This window comes from Cyprinodon tularosa, unplaced genomic scaffold (genome assembly GCF_016077235.1).
Source record: "Cyprinodon tularosa strain WSP-4 unplaced genomic scaffold, ASM1607723v1 ctg919, whole genome shotgun sequence".
NCBI classification, from domain to species: Eukaryota; Metazoa; Chordata; class Actinopteri; order Cyprinodontiformes; family Cyprinodontidae; genus Cyprinodon; species Cyprinodon tularosa.
This window is the reverse complement of record NW_024039695.1, coordinates 41,282-64,839: the sequence shown is the minus strand read 5'-3', so window position 1 is coordinate 64,839 and position 23,558 is coordinate 41,282. Positions and strand designations below refer to the sequence as shown.

Below are 23,558 nucleotides of genomic sequence, written 5' to 3'. Positions count from 1 at the left end.
AAGATTATTTTTTTCCTCAACAATAGAACAAACTGAGAAAAAACTAAACAATCTGAGAATCTGAACATAACTTACTGGAATCTCTAAGTGATGATTCTGATTGTTTTTCCAAAACTAATAAAAAATAAACAGAAAATAAGAAACAGGTCTGCAATTAATTCACAGAGCCTATAAGTAAAAGTCTGAACCATTCAAGTTGTAAGTTTTCCACATTTTCCCCTGATACACCCACAAACAGCAGGTTTTAGTAGTGGTGTTACGATGGGATATAAATTTCAGATATTGATCTGATATTGTCCAAAAAACTAATCTTCTATTTTATCAACCTGCATCTAAAATCTATGATATTTTTATGCTGATAGAAACCAATCTGCTTCTGTTTAAAGTTTGTCATAATATCGCTTTATTAAACCTTTGCTAACATTTTACAGTATGTAATAAGTATAGAAAGCATCTATGATTCATGCTTATATTCTATCAGGTCAATATCAGTATTGGTCAATACTCAAAGCTCCATATTGGTATCTTATCACAAATAACTAAGCTGTATCAGGACAGCCCTAGATTTTAATGAGATTTTATTAGGTTAGATTTGTACTTCTCTTTCCATTCATTATCTGATTGTATTGGTCTAAAACTCAATAAAATTCATTAAACTGTGTCGCTGTATGGTCATAAAGATAGACATAAACAATCTCTGTATCTCTAAGAGTTCCTCACCATCATCAGATGTTCCTTTAACTCCAGGAACGGTGATCAGCTTCTCTCTGGGAGCAGCAGAGAGCACTGACACTGAACATCCAACCTGTGTGCTGCTGGAAGCTGACAGCAGAGCTGTGGTGGTGACGGTGACTGTACCGTTGCTGTGGGTCACACTGCTGCTGTTGTAGTGGGAGAAGCTGAGGTTCTGCTGTAGAACAGTCAGTGTTACAGTGGGAGCAGGTCGACCTGTGGCTGAACAGGACACAACTGACTCTGCAGGAGACTTTGATCTGCTGACATCAAGGATGGGTTCATGCAGCTCTGGGAAGAAAATAAACATAATGATCAACATCTAGTTATAGAAGTAAATCCTGGAATACAGTCTGGTTTTTACCATAAACATTCAGGCAGGTTCTCCCTATCAGAGCTACATCAGGGTAGATGTTGAACAAGCAGAAATAATATCCTTCATCCTGCTCTGTAACATTCCTGATAACTATGGAGGAATTCTTCAGTCCAGCTTCTGTAAACTGGACTTTATCTTTAAAGTCAGGATTCACTGTTTGACCAAAATACTCGCTGTAGGAGCAGATATTCCTCTCTTTGTTCCCAAAGTCCTTCTGCCAGGTGACCTGCTGGACACCTTTGGTTCCCAGGAGCTGACAGCTGAGAGGAGCATCTTCACCCACTGCTGTTGATACAGTCTGCTGGGTTTTGACTACAGCTGCTGCACCTGCAAAAAAACAAAGAAATAGATCAATGTAACTTTATTTATATTATCTAGCATTCTATCGGAGTACTTTCATTTCCTCTCTGTTTACTAAGAATTTCATAACAGTTTAGTAATACCCATACCTATAGCTTGGCATAATTTACACTAACAGTATAAAAAAACATCCCTTTCACAACTTAAATCCTCCCCTGAGCCTCTAATAAGGCCTTGAGATGTGATCAGTCCATCAGCTTTATATAGAATCCATATTGAATGTTGCCGATGAATATAGTTAAAATAACATCCATCCATCGATCTTCTAACACGCTTTCGCGAGGGGGGCTGGCACCTTTCTCCAGCTATCAAAGGGCAAGAGGCAGGGTAGACCCTGGACAGGTCGCCAGTCCATTGCAGGGCAAACAACCACTCACACACACACAAATAAGGAGAATTTATAGAAGCCAATTAACCTAACAGTCATGTTTTTGGACTTTGGGAGGAAACCGGAGTACCTGGAGAGAACCCACACATGCTCAGGGAGAACATGCAAACTCCATGCAGAAAGACCCCAGGCCAGGAATCATACCCAGAACCTTCTTGCTGCAAGGCAGCAGTGCTGTGCCACTGAGCAGCCCTGAAAATAACATATCAGACCAAATAACACTGATTTGGTCTTAAAGCAGCTTCTAGAACATATTAAAATCTGACAATAAAGGTTATGAAGCACACTAGAGTCCTGCAACGGGTCGGGTACCCGCGGGTCCCCGACGGGTCACCTGCTAAAATGCTCTTTTACGGGTGAAAAATACATAAATAAAAATAAACGGGTACGCGGGGTCGGGCGGATATTTTTTTAGTGCAGGCGGGTAGTTGGTGATTTTTTTTTTTTATTCGTGTGTGTTGTTATGGACATCAGAAATGTTATATTAATCAGGCACTGGTGTCACCCTTGTTGTAGCTTAAAGCCCTGCCGGCAGTGTGGGCTTCCCTCCAAAAAGGCCACAGTCAGTGCATACACGTCAGTGTTAATGGCGCTGTTCTGCAGCACAGCGTACTATAGCCTATTACTTGATGTGTTAACGGGTCGGGTTGCGGGTTAAATATCAACGGGTCGGGTCGGGTTTGGATTTGAATTGAAGATATCCGCGGGTGACGGGTCGGGTTCGGTTGTCATCCTAACGGGTTCGGGCGGGTGCGGGTTCGTAAAACTCGACCCGTGCAGGACTCTAAAGCACACCACTGATTCCACACTATTAAACAGGAATAGAAATATTTGCTAAAATGAAGTAAACTACTGCACTTCTGATGATTTTACATCATAATGGCAGCAAGATACTGTCGATCAAACCTATTGATAACCTATCTGCCTGAACAAGTCTGGAAACCAAAGCTTTAGTTAAAATGGATGGGCCACCATTCCTCCACTTTGACAATGATGTGATTAATTCACTGAAATTATGATGTGTTTATGCTTGAGAACACTGGCTTAAATTACAAAGGATACTCTCATTCTCCCATGCAGTCAAGCAGCATCAAGAGGCATCATTAGCAGCTAAAAGATTTACTTTTAGCTGCTAATGACAACGGGAAATTCCAGACAACCTTGCAGGCTTCAGAGAAGAGAATATTTCAGTAGGATCATAATCCTGATTAATTGACTGCTCAGATTGCTTTGAGGCAATCTTTCTCACTAAAAATGTGTTATAACTACTTTTTTCCCCCAACTTTTCAATGCAAAGAATCTGCTCTCTAGCTTGTAACGCCAGAACTTAGCAAGAACAGCTGAGCATTGAGCATCCAGAAGTGTCAAGGTGTTATGAGGGCATTATTGTTGCAATATAATTTGCAAATTTGTGCAGGGAGTTGTGTGTCTCTATCTTGATTTGTGTCTGTGTGCAGAGGGATTTGAAAATGTGTGAGGAGATTTGTGAATCCGGCTGTGTCTTCTGGCTGTGGGAGTTTAGCACAACTTGCTGCACCTACAACCACATAGCCACCTTTCCTTAACACGTGAACTCTCGTAGCAGGAAAAAAAGTAAGGAAGGAAGACACAGACAGTAAGCCTGTGAGCAAGTGAGCCTGCGCTCAGGTCAACAAATCCAGATTTTACACAAACAAATCCTCTCTAAGCATTTGCAGATATCCCATAGCAGAAGTTTTATTTTTTATTTTATTATTATTTTTTTTTTCTATTTTAATTTTTTTTCTACTTGCTTTGATTCTGTTTTATTTTCCTATATTTTAATCATGTAAAAAACTTTGCATTGTCTTTGTACTGAATTGTGCTATAAAAATAAATTTGCCTTGCCTTGTAAAAAATCATGTGTGTATAGAAAGCCAACCGAGAAACCGCTTGACTTAAACCAATGATTGGTCTGTATTTCTGGGTGTTGAGGGGAAAAAAGACTTCAGACTTAAGTGTCTCTGTGTGTTTACAGACTGATCAATACATTTGTAAATCTGTAAAGAAACACACATTGTAAATCTGAGTATTTGTGGATTTCTTACACATTTGCAAATCAGATTACACATAACTTATAGTACAGACACACAAGAGGAATATGGAGATCTAAAATTAATTTACAGACATTCAGATTATTTATTTTAGATGGGAAGAATTTCTTCGATGTCTGCCTACAGTCTGTTTTAACAAATACAACATGACAGGGAAAAACTAGTATACTGCGTGAATGGTAGTGTATCAGTGTATGCTAGTTAGATTCATTCCCACAGCGGAGAAGCATACCTTTCAGCAGATGAAGATGAAGTATAAAAATATTGTTTTTGAACAAGTAGGACCTGTGCATCATCTCATGGGGTCTCTTCTCATTTTTCCATTACACAGTAAATACTAGTTGCATCACACCAGAAAATAATGGATGATTAACATGGTTCTACAGCACTCGGTTGAAGATGAGGAGCCCTAATTGAATCAGTTATTTGAGAACAGAGAGATATCTAAAACATGCAAAAGAGGTTTCTGAGAACCACAGCTCTAAGGAGAATGTTGCTACGGTAACAGAGAGAGGTTGAGTAATATCTTTTCATGAAATGGAAAACTCAAGAGTTTCAATGATTTCATGGTTAACTAACTTAGAGTTTTCAATAAAGCTTGTTATTTAAATGTTTCGACAACAAGCTTTGTTCCCATGCAGAACTGCTTTCAGCAGTTGTTCAAAAAGCTAAATCAAAATTTAATTCATAAGGGTTTTAAAAACTAATATAAGATTAAAGTTTGCTCTTTTTCTCATGCTCAACACATTTTATTAACAAAATATGACCAAGAGTCCCCTAAGAAGAGTCCCATAATCTCTGCTAGTCACTGGCTCAATTACAGAAGGCTAAATATAACTCAAATAAAATTACATAATTTTTGACTAAGCAAATAATATAAAATGTTATTTTAGCAAATAATGTTTTATTTGCTTCTTGCATTTGCATTATAAATTGGTTTAAATTAATTGCTCTAAATGAATTAAAAGCTAATTTGACCTCATTCCATATTCTTCAAGATATGACATCAATGTTGAACTGTGATTTTATTGATTATGCTTTTTTAACCATTTATCATTCCTTTTTTGTACCTGGTTTAGACAAGAGATTTTACCTGAAGCGTGTTTAACTTTGACTTTTTTTGTTAATAACTAAGAACAGAAGTTGTGATGAATGTATTTCATGATACGTGCAAAGTTTACATACCATGCTTTAAACTTGATTCATACTTTAGTTTGTTGTCCTTACACAGCCAGTTGGGAATGTGTTCACAGAGCAATATATCACTGTGATGGAGGAGCCGCCATCAGCCGGGATTTAGTTATAAGTCCGTGTCAGCCTGCGCCACTCATCTCTACTGAGTTGCTGATAGCCCGAAAAAAGTGAAGCCACCGTCTACCATGCGGGTACTCCCCACTCCCATGGAGACACACAGCAAAAATGCCTAAGTGTGTAGCATTTGGCTGCAAAAACAAGCAGTTTGCCGGCTGTGGGAAGACGTTCCACAGGTAATTTCACAGTCAGTGGATGTACTGACCAAGAAAATCCATATATATGCCGATGTATCCCATAGTATATTATGTAGCATAACATTAGTCTGACATTGACTGAGTTAGCCTTTGACATTGTGTCTAGTGTAAGAAAATAGAAAATAGAGTAAATGGAAAGTAATTCACTGTGAAATGTCAATGTACTAATTTATTATCAAGCGGATGATGCTGTCATTTTTGTAGTGTTTGTTGTATTACTCATGTGTGTATAAGTCATGTGCTGAAATACATTGTATGTTATACTGGCAGAAAAAATGCAACTTAATCATTTAACTCCTATAAAAAATCAGCTGCTTTGTTCTGATTTATCTTGTTGACCAAACTTCATCTGCATCAGGAGGCGGAAGACGAATTTGGTCGAGCAAAATTTTACAGCTTAGACCGAATGTAACAATGAGCCATTGTTACTTGTATATTGGCCAAAGTAGCAGCTAAACACAGGATCTGGTTTTCTACATTGGTTTATTTTTGTTGTTTTGGGTGAAGTGGATTTGTTTGGGTTGTGGTTCTTTGGTTGGCCATATCTTGTTTTTATTTTTGTAAAAAGGTAAATTGATTTCACTCTACAATATTTTGTTTTTGTTTATTTATAAAAGGGACATTCATGGCTTAAGATTTAAAATATTTTGAAATACTCACCTCTGCTGTTTCACTCTCCAAGCAGGTGTGTACAGGACTGTACCATGGGATAATTGAAGAGGGGGGAGGTTGATCTGATGTATGGTGTTTTCTGTATTGAGTTTGAGTATTTGTTTGGATTGAATTAAAATATTTGTTTCTGTATTTATTGGTAAAAGTATTTCTTAAGTAGTTGTTTGTTTAAACCAAAATGTCCTTTTCTTCTTATTGTGAAGCTGAACAGCCTTTTAAAATTGGTTTCTTCCAATTTAGTTCCTCCTCTACTTAAGAAACATGTCTGCCATTTTTCTTGGTTGGTGTGGTTTGGTTGATGTCCTGCACAACAAGAAATGAAAGTTCTGTCTGCTGAAAACTCTACAAAGCATGTTCTTCTTGCAACCAGTTTGGGTCCCACCTCCAAGACTGCTTGGCCTCCTGACAAGCATGTGACACAGAAGAAACTGCTTACATCAGATTTTTTTTTATTACAGCTCTATTGAATCTAATAACAGCTCAACATAACTCACCATAGATTTAGATTTTTTATTTATAGGTTCTTTCAGTGATGGCCATCATAATGTTGATTTTTTGCAATTACGTAAAAGACTAGGTACCAAACTCTCTTCTCAGCTTCTCATAGAAGCATGTTCTGCAAAGAATTGGGGTCGAAGGTTAGTCAGAGAGAAAAGCCAGATTACAGTTTGCAAAAAACATCCTGGAACAAACAACTTCCTACATTTGTGATGCCTGTCCTTTAGGTCTGAAAAAACTAAAGTGATTTGGTGTTCTGACCATCTGTAGATTTGGTGGAAGAAATGTCCAACTCTGAGAAATGCATCCCAAAAGAGATGTAGCAGTCATGTTATGTTTGGGTTTTGCTAAATAACAGACTGTAAATAACTTCAATTAGGCCTATTACTTTACAGTAGGGGTCACCAATGCAGTGCCAACAGGCACCAAGGAGCCCTCCAGGACCACATGGGGGACCCTCAACATCTTCTGAAAAAAGTTACTTACTTTGAAATTAAATTTTATTCTGTTTCTCTTTTTTTGTAATTTATAAAGATTTAAAAAGGGCAAAAAAAGAAAAGAATAAAAAATCTGTTTATGAGTGAAGTTTGAATGCCGACTTAGCAACTATGAAGTACTGTAGCCCTAAACCTTAGAAAGGTTACACTAAAGCAAATCGAAATGCAGAGCACACTTCAGTGGCAAGGGAATTCAAAGTGCTTTACATCATTAAAACAGAACAAATGTGCAGTAAAATCATTATAAACATCCATTACGTACACAGAAAATAAATTATTAATTCATTAAAATCTTAAATAAGGCATAGTCATGACAAATAATAGGAAATATTCAGGCAAAAATTTCTACACATCATCTGGAAAGCCTGGATAAAGATTGAGTCTTCCAAGATAAAGACTTTATTTGTTGCCTGCTGTTATTTAAAAAGTGGCTTCAGGGTAACAAATTATTTTTAGTGACCATCGGCTATAATTTCAGTGACCAAACTTGTCTGATCCAGTTAGATCAGACCTTCAAAATACCAGGAAGGAAGCTGCTCTAAACAGAAAGCTTGTTCTACATTATGACTAAAGGTCATTTATAAAAGGAGTGATAATATTGTTTCAATTTTGGTACACAAGTTTCACTACATTAATGTACCAATAAAACAGGGGTCCCATAATGCTTAAAAAAATAAAAATCCGAAAAAAAAAATAAATAACAAACCGAAACCACCGGCTGTTTCTAGATGTTTATGTTGAAAAATAGAGGAAGGAATAGGAAGAGTTAATAAAGAAAAACAAATCATCTCTCACCTGTCTGAATGATGGTGTTCATTAGAAAACAGCTGATTATAACAGCGGGGCGCATTTTGCGGTTCATTTATCACCCTCCTGTAATTTTTTTCTCCCCTTCCTGATGTTTACTGCTGCGCTGGAACCCAGACACTTGTGGATCCTATTTTGGTGTGACGTCACGTGAACGGATTCCAGCCGAAATGAAGGCGTGACGGGCTCTGTTCGAGTCCTGCGTCTTCCAAGGACGCTGAGTATGGTAAGCCGTTTTAACATATATTCGGTTTCGTCTGAACATTCATACGGTAATTAAATTCCAGATATCTTAAAATACATAATAATGTTATTTTAATGTTTGTGTGGTTTTAAATTGTCTTGATTAGAATAATAGATTTGTGCAACAAAATTATTGTACCGATTCTGTCATCTGTAGCGGGCCTGTGTGCCTTCCGTGCAACCTTGTATTAAATTAACTGTCTTAAAGTGAACCTACCCATTTGGATCATACTGGTTCTGCCAAAAGAAGAGGCGTAAAGAGAATGCAGGAAACGGGTATGGCAGGCCAATTTGACATTTATTAGAAGCGCTGTCCTCTCTTTTGTTCCATTTGTTCTATAAAATAAGATTCTTCCTAGTCAAAACTATGGAGGACCAATCCTGCCATAATTAAAAATAAATACAGAAATAAATAAACGCTCCAAAAATAAATGAGCATACCATTGCCCCCCCCCCCAAAAAAAATACAATAAACAAATAAATGTTTAAATTAAATTATACAGTGAGACGTAAAATGTATATATCTCTTTTAATTGATGCTGACATCAAGGATGGGTTCATGCAGCTCTGGGAGGAGAACAAACATCATGATCAACATCTAGTTATAGAAGTTAATCCTAGAATACAGTCTGGTTCTTACCATAAACATTCAGGCAGGTTCTCCCTATCAGAGCTCCATCAGGGTAAATGCTAAACAAGCAGAGATAACATCCTTCATCCTGCTCTGTAACCTTCCTGATAACTATGGAGGAATTCTTCAGTCCAGCTTCTGTAAACTGGACTTTATCTTTAAAGTCAGGATTCACTGTTTGACCAAAATACTCGCTGTAGGAGCAGATATTCCTCTCTTTGCTCCCAAAGACCTTCTGCCAGGTGACCTGCTGGACATCTTTAGTTTCCAGGAGCTGACAGCTGAGAGGAGCATCTTCACCCACTGCTGCTGTTACAGTCTGCTGGGTTTGGACCACAGCTGCTGCACCTGCAGGAAACAATGAAAATATATCTGGTTTACTCTATGTAATGTAGCATTTTCATTTCCTCTCTGTGTTCTCTGAGAGGAATTTCACAACGTTTGAGAAACCGCCAAGCTTGCGTAATTTATACAGCACTTATATGCAAACTCCATGCAGAAAGACCTTGGACCAGGAATTGAACCCAGAACCTTCTTGCACAAACTGAATTCACTGTACAATACTCTGCAGTAATGGACCACTTCCCTGAACATTTTTTCAGCTTAATGTTATTTATTCAGTGTAACCAAGACGTTTTTGTTTTACTTTTGTATTCACACTCTTTGCCCTTCACATAGATTGTCATGTTACAAACAGAACTTCCTGTTTAATATTTTTTGCAAAATGTGAAAGGAGAAGTAGATTCAGTTTTGCAGTAGTCTTCTTCTCCTTTTTTTCTTGTATGTGGTAAATTCAACAGATAGATAATATCGACAGAACAACAAAGCTTGTAGAGCTAAAACTAGCTGATATTCCTATGTAAAAAGTAGCTGCAATAAAATAAATGTTAGAGATGTTTTAGAAATGTACTTCTGTTACATTTTAATCTACACTCCCCCCATAAAGCTGACAGCATTGATGGCACTATGCCAGCTTTATTTCAAACAGTACAGCTATCTTAATGGTTAACAAGGCTTCTGATGGAAATTCACACCTCAAGGTATCATATTAATTTGTTGATAATTCAATTTTCAGATTTTATTAATTGTTGCCAAGACTGGAGAAATTATAATAATGAAAGGATGGATGCATCACTATAGTAGACTATAGTGATGCATAGTCTGCTATAGTGGGGTGGGGAACATGACAGTTACTGCATTAAAAAAAGCATAAATATGTTTCTCACCTTTCAGAGGAGATTCTCCAAACTTGAAAATCAGGAAAAGTAAACAGAGATTAGCTGCATCTGGCATCATGGTTTGGTTAAAGTCATAACTGAAAGAAGAAGCGGTAGTGTAGGCATTTGTTTATACATAACCTACGTTTAGAAACAAAATACAACAAAATAGCCTAGGGATGTTTCCAAATGGTGGAGTGCAAAATCAAAATACTGCGGATAACCTTACAGCATAAAGCTGTGAAATCAAAAGCAAAACTCACCAAAATCTCACTAACATACATTCAATTGCTGTTTTTTATTCAGTTATTTTGTGCTGTGTCCAGCAGATGGTGCCCTATGATATCTGCCTGTGTGCTTTGTTTTTCAGCTACTCATAGTACACCCAAAACATGATTAGCCTTCATTTTCTACTCACCTCCATGCTGAACAACACTCTGGAGTACTTTTTTGATATCTCAAAGGCATCTGGAGATCTGGGAGGCTGCTTGCTGTCTGCTGACATTCAAATAATGGAGGTCTATGGCGCCCGAGACAGAAAGGTCCACAAAAGTCCACAAAAACGTGTCAATATTCCTCCATACTGCTCGTCCAATGTATTCCAAGTGTCCTGAGTGGGTAGCATCCAGAATTTACTCGAAACGAAGTCATTTAGAATGTTTTTAGAGCATAAACAGTAGTGTATAGGATTTCCTAATAGCGCCCCCATGCGCGCTCACGATTCTACGGAAGCCGGCAGACCAAACCGGAAGAAGGTGCGCATTCAGCGTCTGGTCTGCCGATAATGCAAGCGTAGAAGAAGAAATGTGCTGTTTACCTGTGCAAAGAAAGAAACAACGAAAGAAGAATGTCTGAGGACTTCAGTGTTGAGGAAGAGCATGAGTTCTTTGCCGAGCTGAATGCGCTGGTTTGGTCTGCCGGCTTCCGTAGAATCGTGAGCGCGCATGGGGGCGCTATTAGGAAATCCTATACACTACTGTTTAGGCTCTAAAACGTTCTAAATGACTTCGTTTCGAGTAAATTCTGGATGCTACCCACTCAGGACACTTGGATTACATTGGACGAGCAGTATGGAGGAATATTGACAAGTTTTTGTGGACTTTTGTGGACCTTTCTGTCTCGGGCGCCATAGACCTCCATTATTTGAATGTCAGCAGACAGCAAGAAGCCTCCCAGATCTCCAGATGCATTTGAGATATCAAAAAAGTACTCCAGAGTTTTGTTCAGCATGGGGGTGAGTAGAAAATGAAGGCTAATCATGTTTTGGGTGTACTATTCCTTTAAATCTACTTACAATTCACCTCTGCCTTCCTGCCTCTGCTTTGGGTCAACAATCCACAAACAAATCCTGACAGTCACAGCCAGAGATACAGGACTACACTGAAAAACAGGCAGATTCCATAAGACATCCATTCCATAAGACATCCATAAGACATCCATAAACAAAGGTGCTGATGGCAGCAGCACAGCTGATATTTCTCTCCAGGATGGCGTCACAGCCAAAAAGGAACAGACGAGGCAAAGCTACTATGAGAAAAAGCAGAGAGAGCATAACGTTAGAGATTGAACTAAAAGATTCTGCAGAGTGGGAGAATAGAGATAGAATGATGAAATGGGGTCCCTGAGTCCTCTAGAAGACTAAGCCTATAGCAGCATAACTATAGAAATAGCTCAGGATAACCTGAGCCACTCTTAACTATAAGCTTTATCAAAAAGGAAAGTTTTAAGCCTAGCCTTGAAAGCAGACAGGATGTCTGCATCACGGACTAAAACTGGTAGTTGGTTCCACAGGAGAGGAGCCTGATAACTAAAGATCTGCCTCCCATTCTACTTTTAGAAATTCTAGGAACCACTAGTAAACCTGCAGATTGAGAGCAAAGTGCTTTGTTAGGGAAATAAGGAACAATCATATCTCTGAAGTAAGATGGAGCTTGGCCATTTAAGACTTTATATGTGAGAAACGGAAATGCTTATTCAAAACTTTAAAATTTGTTTCTTTTTAAAATTAGTTTTAGTTTGTTCGTTGTAAAGCCTGTCTTTCAGGATCAGTCTGTATTATGTTCCTTAAATCTGGCTCTCTCAGTTCCTCCAGTTAGATTTGACAGCTTAACAAACTCCTGAACCAGCTTCTGTATTTCACTTTTTGCTCAAAAAAATAAAAGGAGACCTCTCCAATACAGGGTCATACTTGATCAAACGCAGGGGGGGATTTACCATTAGGCAATACTAGGCAGTTGCCTAGGGCTCCAAGTTCCTGGGGGCCCCATAAAACTCTGTTTACATGTATAGTTAATACAACTAATCCTTATTTGTGCACATTAATTATGTTTTTGATAAAAATCCTTTGGCTAAAATGCCATCAGAACGCTGATAAATAGAGAGGGAAAAGGGACAAGAAGAGAGGGACAAAACCTAGAACAGATAATGGATGTCTATTCTATTAACATTTCTCTATCTGTAGAATGGGTCTGTTTTATGGGTTTTCTTCTCAGGGGGCCCCCTGAGTGTCTTTGCCTAGGGCCCCAAATTTCCTAAATCCGCCCCTGATCAAACGCTACAATTTTCATCAGGTTTTCATTATTATTCTGACTTGATAAAACAATTAAATCATATTGAGTCCAGATGCTCAAACAGAAAATGTCTAGAGATTAAGGCATATGGTTTGATGTGATCAGCAAACTGTTGTTAAGTAAACCTGAAAAGAAAACCTGGATGGATGAATCACAAATAGAAAACTGAGCAAGTTCCTGAATAAAAAAGCATAAGCAGTGATTATTCACACCTTTCAGAAGTGATCCTTTGGTACTGAACATTAAAAAAATTAAACATAAAGTTGCTCCATGTGGCATTGTAGCATGGTTGAAGCATAGCAGAAGAAGTGGTGGAGGGAGAAAGAAGGAAACGATGTATGGCAGGCCGTTTTGACATTTATTAGAAGCGCTGTCATCTCTATTCCATTTGTTCTCTAAAATAAGATTCTTCCTAGTCAATTCTATGGAGGACCAATCCTGCCATAATTAAAAATAAATACAGAAATAAATAAATGCTACAAAAATAAATGAGCATACCATTGCCCCCCCCCCCCCCCCCCCGCCCCAAAATACAATAAACAAATAAATGTAGCTAGAAATTAAATTATACAGTGAGACATAAATGTATATATCTCTTTTAATTTGCTTTGTTTTTTCGCCTCTGTAATAATTACTTTATTTATTTATTGTCCGTTATAATCTTCAACTTTATTTATTACTTATTTCTTTAATTATTTATTTTATGTGCATGTTATATTTTTGTCTGGTTTATTCTTCCTTTGTATCTTTTTATTTTTTTTACCCTATTTTTTAACCGGGGCAACAGTGGCATTGGATGTAGGAGTTTGCCCTGAAATTGAAGGATTGACGGTTCAAGCCGTTCAAGTCAAACTCTGACTTTCAGTGTTGTCGTGTCCTTGGGCAAGACACTTCACCTGCATTGTCTATTATGGTGGTGTACGGCAGTGTACGACAGCCTCGCTTCTGTCAGTGAGCCCCAGGGCAGCTGTGGCTACAATGTAGCTTGCCACCATCAGTGTGTGCGTGAATGGGTGAATGACTGAATGTAGTTTAAAGCGCTTTGGTCAAATCTCCTGACTTCAAAAAGAGCCATATAAGTACAGGCCATTTACCTATTTTTTTCTGCCTGTCGTATTTACATTTCTGTATGCATTTCTGCCTCATTATGCAAACGAGGAGGGGTGTGTCTTAAAGGGTCATCTTCTGCCCATTGGTTGGTTAGCAGCCACCTGCCACAGTCACAACAAACATAACGATGAAGCTGTCTGAGTTAGCAGAGGAAATTAGCAACTGTTTTTGAAAACAATGCTAATGTTATAAGTATTGACTTTATTATTTTTCATTTGGATGCTCTGTCAGACCGTGTGTGTTTCAGTCAGAGGCACACATGGACACAGATGTCGACAATGTAGTTTTTCAGAATCTGGACGAAGTGGCCCATCTTCTTAACCCGGTCGCTAATGACCGCAGTGAAGTTCGTTTGAAGTTGGATATCGGACATTCAAGCATCTGGATCTACCAAACAGTTGATCCAGATGAGGGACTCCGATGTCTGCCAGCATCTCTCAGCTGCTCCCTCCTCCCACACGCGGTGGTGCAGTTAGGGACCGTCAACAAACCAAGCACTCTTGAGAAACAAAAATCAATAAATTCCTTATCTTAAGACCAGCTAAAACAAAACTAATATAAAATCTTAATATTACATAATTCATTTAATGTAATCTTTTTCTTAGCCTCATAAAGCAGGAGTTTAAGAAAAATGAAATATTATTGTGGTGACTCAGCAGCCAGTTTACTATCAGTATTTTACTTTTGAAATCAGTAAAAGTAGAATCATGCAGACATATATTATACAGACAGAACACTATAGATCTATACAGATATAGACAAACACAAAACAAATGAAGACAAAAGAGTTCCTTTCTCAATTTTTATTTTTTTAAAATATGAACATAAGTGAAGATATATCACATTGTAGAGACATACAAGCCCAGTTTGTGTTACAAAGATTTCTTGCCTTGCAGACAGCCGTCTATGTCAGGGGGTGTTGGTGATACTGGTGATTTACTGCTTTGTCTGTTAATTAGGACGCATGTCTGCTCCTGCTCCTCAGTGCTCCTTTGTTGTGGAAGCTGTTCCTTGGCCCTTAATTAAAAAGAAAACGATCCTTTAGACTAGAGACATTTGTTTTTAAATGAACCAAATATATTTAAGAGAAAATGTAATGTTTTAAGTTGTTAATTGGGAAGTTGGCAAATATTTTTAAATAGTGCTTATATACACACACTAAAATTATTATATTGTCATTAAAATGTAATGATAAAAAAAAAAAAAAACAATGTGATAGATAAATCACCAAACAAGAGACTCACTGAATGTTGCTGGTTTGTTTTTCAGGGTTTTCGTCCATTGGAAGTTTCCTGTGTGACACATGCATGATTTTAAGAATAGAACAGGGACAAATTAATTACTTAAAAAAAAAAAAAACAGGGAATATTTCCAATAGCAATACCTGTTCTGATGCATTCTTTGCCAGAAAACGATACATAAACCCATTAGAAGTCCAAAGAACAACACTCCAGTAGCTACACTCAATCCTTTGGAAACAGAGCAACTGGAGTTAAAAATATGACTAAATAAATAAAAAGCTACATGCCTGAACATTAACTTAACTATATCCATATAATCAGGTCCAGAGTCTTCTTCCAAACCTGTCAAATAATGAGCCAACAGAACTCAACAGTCTCAGCACTGTCATTGTTTTTTTCACATTTTGAAAAACTGATCGAAACCTTTATCATAATTTTTTCGTGATTTTATATATCAAACCATTAATGTAAAGTGCAAGATTTCTTTTTTCACAAATAAAAATCTAAAGATGGCCTATGTATGAATTCAAATCATCTAAACATTTGGTTTTAATTCATTTCATGGTTATGAGTGCAATTTTTCTTTGTACTTTGACTAGGCCATTCCAAAAATTCCAATCCTTTATAGGGCAAGTTACAATTTCTTTTGTCACTTCCATACCCCTAAGAAATGGAGTCCTTTTGTCATTTTTCTTTATACATGAGGGCAAGTGGCTGTTTCTTGTTATTACATTGACATGTGACATTTTTGCGATCAGACTATACACATATTTTTTGAATGTTGCTAAAGTAATAAGGTCTTGTCCTGGACTACAATAACACTCTTGGCTTTTTTTTTATGTAATTAACTGAGTGCCTTATAAAGGATTAACCAATTAGCCTCTATGAACTGTGACCTCAGTCTATAGTAGCAGCTAAAACCTCACAGGATTATCTAGTATTTTTCACTGTGTTCCTGCACTGTCATATAAAGAGGAGATGGCCTGTAGACTAAAGACCCAGCATGTTCAGAATTTCTTTCAGCAATATTTTTTCTGCATATCTTTTGTCTGACTTTCCTTCCACAACTGTGAACTAGTTTGAGGTGGTTCACCAAAAACCTTTATGATTATAAGGTGAGAAAATGTAAAGAAATGCAGAGAGTCTTCTCACCATCTCCAGATGTTCCCGTAGCTCCAGGAACGGTGATCAGTTTCTCTCTGGGAGCAGCAGAGAGCACTGACACTGAACATCCAACCTGTGTGCTGCTGGAAGCTGACAGCAGAGCTGTGGTGGTGACGGTGACTGTACCGTTGCTGTGGGTCACACTGCTGCTGTTGTAGTGGGAGAAGCTGAGGTTCTGCTGTAGAACAGTCAGTGTTACAGTGGGAGCAGGTCGACCTGTGGCTGAACAGGACACAACTGACTCTGCAGAAACATTTGATCTGCTGACATCAAGGATGGGTTCATGCAGCTCTGAGAGGAGAACATACATCATGATCAACATCTACAGTAGTTATAGAAGTTAACCCTGGAATACAGTCTGGTTCTTACCATAAACCTTCAGGCAGGTTCTCCCTACCAGAGCTCCATCAGGGTAGATGTTGAACAAACAGAGATAACATCCTTCATCCTTCTCTGTAACCTTCCTAATAACTATGGAGGAATTCTGCAGTCCAGCTTCTATAAACTGGACTTTATCTTTAAAGTCAGGATTCACTGTTTGACCAAAATACTCGCTGTAGGAGCAGATATTCCTCTCTTTCCTCCCAAAGACCTTCTGCCAGGTGACCTGCTGGACATCTTTAGTTTCCAGGAGCTGACAGCTCAGAGGAGGATCTTCACCCACTGCTGCTAAGACATTCAGCTGGGTTTGGATCACAGCTGCTACACCTGCAGGAAACAATGAAAGTATATCTGGTTTACTCTATGTAATGTACCATTTTCATTTCCTCTCTGTGTTCTCTGAGAGGATTTTCACAACATTTGAGAAACCGCCAAGCTTGGTGTAACTTATACAGCACTTATAAGTAAATATGCAAACTCCATGCAGAAAGACCTTGGACCAGGAATTGAACCCAGAACCTTCTTGCTGCAAGACAACAGCTCCACAAACTGCCCCATTGTGCAGCCCGGTTTTAGAATTCTTTAAACCAATTCATGCGGCACCAAAAACTGTGCAATTTGAATTCACTGTACAATACTCTGCAGTAACAAACCACTTCCCTGAACATTTTTTCTGCTTAATGTTATTTATTCAGTGTAACCAAGACATTTTTGTTTTATTTTTGTATTCACACTCTTTGCACTTCACATAGATCGTCATGTTACAAACAGAACATTCCTGTTCTATATTTTTTTTGCAAAATGTGAAAAGAGAAGTAGATTCAGGTTTGCTGTAGTCTTCTTCTCCTTTTTTTCTTGTATGAGGTAAATTCAACAGATAGATAATATCGACAGAACAACAAAGCTAGTAGAGCTAAAACTGCCCTGATATTCCTATGTAAAAAGTAGCTGCAATAAAATAAATGTTAGAGCGTTTTTTGAAATGTACTTCTGTTACATTTTAATCTACACTCCACAATTAAAGCTGACTAGCATTCTTGGCACTATGCCAGCTTTATTTTAAATCAAGTACAGCTATCTTAATACTTAACAAAGCTTTTGATGGAAATTCACACCTCAGGGAATCATATTTATTTTTTTGATAATAAAGTTTTTTGATTTTATTAATTGTCATTGGCATGACAGTTACTGCATTAAAAAGCATAAATATATTTCTTACCTTTCAGAGGAGATTCTCCACACTTAAAAATTAGGAAGATTAAACAGAGATTAGCTGCATATGGCATCACGGTGTGTTTCCAAATTAATGAAAACCAGTCAATATTTATGAAAAGAGGTTTCTATTTTAATTGTTTCTTAAACAAAGACACATATGTTTTTTTTTTGTAAATTTAGTCCTTAAAGCACACTGCCCTGCATGTTTTACAACCGATTCAAATAATTACAGCCCAGTGAAAGTTAACCGTATTCATCCCCAGGGCGAGAATGCAGCTTCCCTCCCCATCAACACCACCCCGCTGAGGTTTTACTTCCCAAAAAGGAACTCCACAGTTATTCAATAATTATTCATTTTTTATTTATAATATTCAGACAAAACTTTTTAAAGGCAAAATCCAGAAGGACAAATATAAGTTTGAGGGATAGAATTAAAATTGTGTGCAAATATGATGGTTGCAAAATAAAAAGATTCAGAAGACAACTTTGAAAAGCAGCCAAGAAGAGAGAATGTTAACTTGAAAGATGAGTAGCCTGAGAATATATATATAACAAAACAAATCAAAATGACCTGAGGATGTCGAGTGGAAGCGCAAAATCAAAATAAAAATGTGCAATCAAAGCAAAACTTAAATATCAAGGTTAAGACAACAACTTTGAAAGGCAACACTCTAAAGAATAAATGTGAGCTTGAAAGATAAGCATCCTTAAATTACTACAATAACAAATGTTTTGCAGAAGTCATGGGGGTGGAGTGCAAAATCAAAATACTGCGGATAACCTTACAGCATAAAGCTGTGGAATCAAAAGCAAAACTCAAAAGTATCAGTGTCATTGCATGGAAATGTCTACTTTGAATTTTTTATAATTATTTTATAAATAAGAGTAAGAAACATAATAACACAATGTGCAATCAAAGTAAACTTAAACAATAGAGAAGCTTTGCGATTTATGCTAAAAAAACAAGTTATAGTGCCTCCATTTTAGATTTGGGCCAAGTTGGAAAAGATTGTGTAATATTCCTACAAAGATTCAAACTAGAACACCAAAATCTCACTAACATACATTCAATTGCTGTTTTTCATTCAGTCTGTGATTTTGTGTTGTGTCCAGCAGATGGTGCCCCATGATATCCGCTTATTGTCTCTCTCTGCTGGCTTTATTGCTCCATTTTTCATGGTGCTCCTGCCTGAGCTCTAGAATGCTCTGTCATCGTCAATTCAGTTCAGTGCATTCAGTTTATTTATATGACAACACATATCATCTCAAGGCACTTTACAGTTCACCAAATCCTCCGGTCAAATTGATTCAAAGTTTTCTAAGGAAAATCAGTTCATTGCATCAACTAATTGACTCGAAGGCAACCCCTCACACTAAGCATGCTTGTAGCGAGAAGAAGCAGGAAGAAAAATTCAGCAGACCTAGGCTCAGTTTGAGCGGCCATCTGCCGAGGCAGACTGCGGTTCAAGGAGACAGAAGCAGAGATACAGAAAGGAACTGTAAAAGGCGGCCCCGCCCAGGAAACACACTGCCAGGCAGTCAAGCTACGAGCCAGCTCCCATGTCAGAGGATGAAGAGAGCACATCGAGCCAGTCACAGTCAGAGAAAGAGGACGACACTGAAAAACAGGCCGATCCCCAACATCCATGCTGATAGAAGCAGCACAGCTGATATTTCTCTACAGGATGGTGTCACGGCCCAAAAGGAAGAGATGAGGCGAAGCTACAATGGGAAAAAGCAGAGAGAGCATAACATTAGAGACTGAACTAAAAGATTCTGCCGATTTGGAGAATATAGATAGAATGAAGCAGAATGATGAAATGGGGGTCCCTATGTCCTCCAGCAGTCTAAGCCTATAGAAGCAGAACTATAGAGATAGTTCAGGATAACCTGAGCCACTCTAACTATAAGCTTTATCCTAAAGGTGTCATGATGCGTTGGTTTCTCTAGCCCATATGCAGACTCATAGACACAGAGAGAGGAATAAAAGTCCAACATTTATTGGAACACGGAGGAATCTTACAGGATCAAGGCTCAGACAGGCATGATGGCACAGGTAAAACAAACGATCCAGCACAGAGAGAAAATCACATGTAGCTTATATAGGGAGCTTCCTAATCAGCAGAACAACAAACAGCTGATCAAGCTGAGTCCAAACTCCCTAGGCTTGGATCCACTGCGCCCTCTGGTGGGCAAAGTCCCGGATCCTGACAAAAGGAAAGTTTTAAGCCTTACCCTTAAACGTATACAGGGTGTCTACCTTCTGAACTAAAACTGGTAGTTGGTTCCACAGGAGAGGAGCCTGATAACTAAAAGATTGGCCTCCCATTTTACTTTTACAAGTTCTAGGAACCACTAGTAAACCTGCAGATTGAGCGTGAAGTGCTCTGTTAGGGACATAAGGAACAATCAGATCTCTGATATGCAGCTTGGGCATTTAAGACTATATGTGAGAAAGAGGATTTTAAATTCTATTTTTGATTTAACAGGAAGCCAATGAAGATAAGCCATGATAGGAGAGATATGATCTCTCTTTTTCATTTTGATCAGAAATCTGGCTGCAGCATTTTGGATCTTGGATTTTAACTACAGTTTATGGACTTCCTGATAGTAAAGAATTACAATAGTCCAGCCTTTAAGCAACAAATGCTTGGACTAGTTTCTCAGCATCAACCCTGGACATGATATTTCTAATTTTTGCAATAGATGAAAGAAAATTCAAGAAACCTCTTTAATATGGGATTTAAATGACAGATCTTTGTCAAAAATAACACCAAGATTTTTAACTTTATTATCTGAAATCAGTTTAATCCCATCCAAATGAAGTGACTGGCTAATCAGCTTCTTTTTCAGAGACTCTGGTCCAAAGACTATAACTTCTGTTTTGTCTGCATTCAGGAGCAGAAAGTTAAGAGTCATCCAGGTTTTTATTTTCTTCTAGACATGCCTGTAATCTATAAATCTGGATTTATATACAGATATAGCTGAGTATCATCAGCATAAATGTGGAAAATAATCCCATGCTGTCTAATAATTCTACAAATTTGGAGCACATATGTAGTAAAGAGAATTGGTCCTAGCACTGATCCCTGTGGTACTCCACAGGTAACCCTTGAGCATGTGGAAGATCTGTCATTAACGTGAACAAACTGAAATCGATCAGATAGATAAGATTTAAACCAGTCTAGAGCTGTTCATTTAATTCCAACAAAATATTCAAGTCTTTCTAAAAGAATATTATGATCAGCTGTATCAAATGCAGCACTGAGATCTAACAGGACAAGTACAGATACGAGTCCATTATCTGAGGCCATGAGAATATCATTAGTGACTTTCACCAGAGCTGTTTCAGTGCTATGATGAGCTCTATAGCCAGACTGAAACTCTTCAAAAAGCCAATCATTGTTAAAGGAGTAATAATGATCTTATTCATAAAGAATCCCATAAAATCATTACTGCTTAGAGCAGGTGGGATGGATGGTTCAACAGAGCTATGGCTCTGGGTGAGTTTGGCAACTGTATTAAAAAGAAATCTAGGATTATTCTTATTCTCCTCTATCAATGAGGAGAAATATGCCACTCTTGCTTTACAAAGGGTCCTCTTATACAGCGGTTAACAATTTTTCCAGACTAAGCAGGATTCCCGTAGGCCTGTGGAGCACGAGTTTCTCTCCAGTTTCCTAGCATTTTGCTTCAAAGTGTGCAGCTCTGGATTAAACCAAGGAGCAAGGTTTCCATTTTTAACATTTTTCTTTTTCAAAGGGGCTGTGTTGTCTAAGGCAATGTGCCGAAAACTAGCAACACCATCAACAAAATCATCAAACTGTGACGTGCAAAAGCTTAGTTCTGGAATAAACTAAGCTTTTGCACTCTGCAGCACTGCTCAGCTGATCAGCTCTACATCCTCAGCAGGGTTCTGGAAATAAATGTAAGACACACTTTGCAGCTCGAAATTTGGAAAACAAATAACAGTCCTCTTCTGACACACAATTACTTACTATTTTGTGTTGGTTTATCATCTAAAAACTGAATGAGCATTAAAGTTAGTGATTGTAATGGGATAAAATGTAAAAAAGCTAAAGGGTCATAAAATTGCTGCAATAATCAACTAGTTTTGATTAGCTTGGTGTTCCTAAGAAAAATGCACACACACACATATATATATATATATATATATATATATATATATATATATATATATATATATATATATATATATATATGGTAAAAATCAGAATCATTTTTGTAGTCCTCCACTCACATATGTCAGATATGCAGCTTTTGAGCTTAAGTCCTAATGTACCAACTTTGGTTCATCACAAGTTTTGATCTCCACATTTGTCATCCTGTACTTCCCTCCTGTTTTCACAAGGCCTGCTTAGTTAAATTGAAAATCAGAGTAGTTTCATGCCTTTATAATTATATGAGAAAAGAAAAATGTGGAAGACTGAGCTTTAATCACTATGTTTGAAAGCTTATGCAAAATTTACATCTACATACATTTCTAAGATAAAAAAAAGAAGAAAAAGATCACCTCCCTGGTGGAAGGAAGTGGGAGTTTCTATGGGAGGTGGAGTGATACTGGCTAGAAATAGGTAGGTTCACCTCAACACTAAAGCGGGACAAAATCAGACCAACCAAACAAGCCCAATTTTCTAAACAACTCTTTCTGGACTAAATCAAGACAGACGGACAGACCAGATTTAGCCTTAAAACAAAAGTCTAAATGACGTCTATTGTTAAGGGGGTGGGCTGTAAAGTGCAGCAGCACACTAAGCTTATCTGTTAGATTTAGGATGTGTAACTTAAGGAGTTTATGGAGAAGAACATAACTTATTTATTAGACTTTTCTTGGCCAAACTGTGTTGTGAAACAATAAATGTGCAACTATTTTTTCCACATCACTAATGTTTATATGACAAAAAGTTATTACTTAATGAAGCCATTCAACTGCCAGCCAATCTACAAAAATATATTTTTGACCAATAAGACACATTGATATTGTATTATAAATATTTCTGGTAGGGCTCTGCAATACAGCATAAAAATCTAACCCCAGATTTTTTTCTTAACAAATTCTATGAATAATTTTCTCTTGCTAAATTTGTGTTACAAAAATGACTACGACTTGAAAGAGTAGCTGTTAGTAAAACCATGCCCTCTGATAGCTGACCTTAATTTAAAGGGAAACAATATCCAAGCTCTGAAAAATGCTTGTAAAACAATTATGTTTCGGGAACAAACTGAAAATATAATGCACTGAATGTTTGAAGCTGGCGATAACACAGAGTGAGCACAGTTCATGCACAGCTCATAAACACAAGAACATTAACAGGGATTTTACCTCTTTAGTAACAGTTACAACAATGACAATATTGTGTCCGTCAGGGTGTGGTTGTGGGTGTATGGACCAATATCTAGAAAACAAAACCAGCATGATAATAATTCTTGAAATTTATTAACCAAAGGAATTTACAAGGGGTTGAGCAGGCAGGTAAACATTAAACATATGAACTGCAAGTTGACTGTCACCCTGAGAAACAACGCAAAGCATCAAAGCGCAATAGCAGGTTAAATAGAAGGGAAACCAGGTGCAGGTAATAAGGGACACACAAAGGTGAAATGAATCAAGTGATTAACAAAGCTTTGACTGAGGGAGAAAGGTTTAGACAGGGTTAAACGGTGAAACACACATGGGATAAACTATCTACAGTAAGAAAACAGGAATAATCACCAACTAATGTAAAGTCAAAACCAACTAATAACACTAGAAAACAAGCAAGAGAAATGGACTAGAGACATATAAAAAAGGTAAACATAAGAGAGAACTAACATTCAAAAGAGAATCAAAAGACTCAAAACAACCCCAAACATGT

General features: G+C 37.6%; 3 protein-coding genes across 4 annotated transcripts in view; all 3 read right to left on the bottom strand.

The window, feature by feature from the left end:
- Positions 1-8,037, bottom strand: part of LOC119776201 — a 101,038-nt gene extending 93,001 nt beyond the window's left edge. Inside the window, exons 1-3 of one of the 2 annotated variants that reach the window (XM_038274487.1) lie at positions 7,899-8,037; positions 1,097-1,435; positions 721-1,023 (exon numbers count right to left, since the gene is read on the bottom strand). In XM_038274487.1, coding sequence (XP_038130415.1) covers positions 721-1,023; positions 1,097-1,435; positions 7,899-7,965 — 709 coding nt within the window. In that variant the 5' untranslated portion in view covers positions 7,966-8,037. The remainder of the gene's footprint in view (positions 1-720; positions 1,024-1,096; positions 1,436-7,898) is intronic. The other variant, XM_038274488.1, reaches the window with a different exon arrangement.
- Positions 8,038-8,682: 645 nt separating this feature from the next.
- On the bottom strand, positions 8,683-10,080 carry LOC119776195 (OX-2 membrane glycoprotein-like). Its single transcript, XM_038274481.1, has 3 exons — positions 10,011-10,080; positions 8,794-9,132; positions 8,683-8,720 (listed from the first exon to the last, which is right to left on the bottom strand). The coding sequence occupies exons 1-3, from the start codon at positions 10,078-10,080 to the stop codon at positions 8,683-8,685; spliced, it is 447 nt and encodes a 148-aa protein (XP_038130409.1).
- A 4,473-nt stretch (positions 10,081-14,553) lies between these two features.
- Positions 14,554-17,025, bottom strand: LOC119776194 (OX-2 membrane glycoprotein-like). Its single transcript, XM_038274480.1, has 6 exons — positions 16,987-17,025; positions 16,456-16,828; positions 16,075-16,377; positions 15,066-15,150; positions 14,926-14,973; positions 14,554-14,698 (listed from the first exon to the last, which is right to left on the bottom strand). The coding sequence occupies exons 1-6, from the start codon at positions 17,023-17,025 to the stop codon at positions 14,554-14,556; spliced, it is 993 nt and encodes a 330-aa protein (XP_038130408.1).
- Between the last annotated feature and the right edge of the window lie 6,533 nt (positions 17,026-23,558).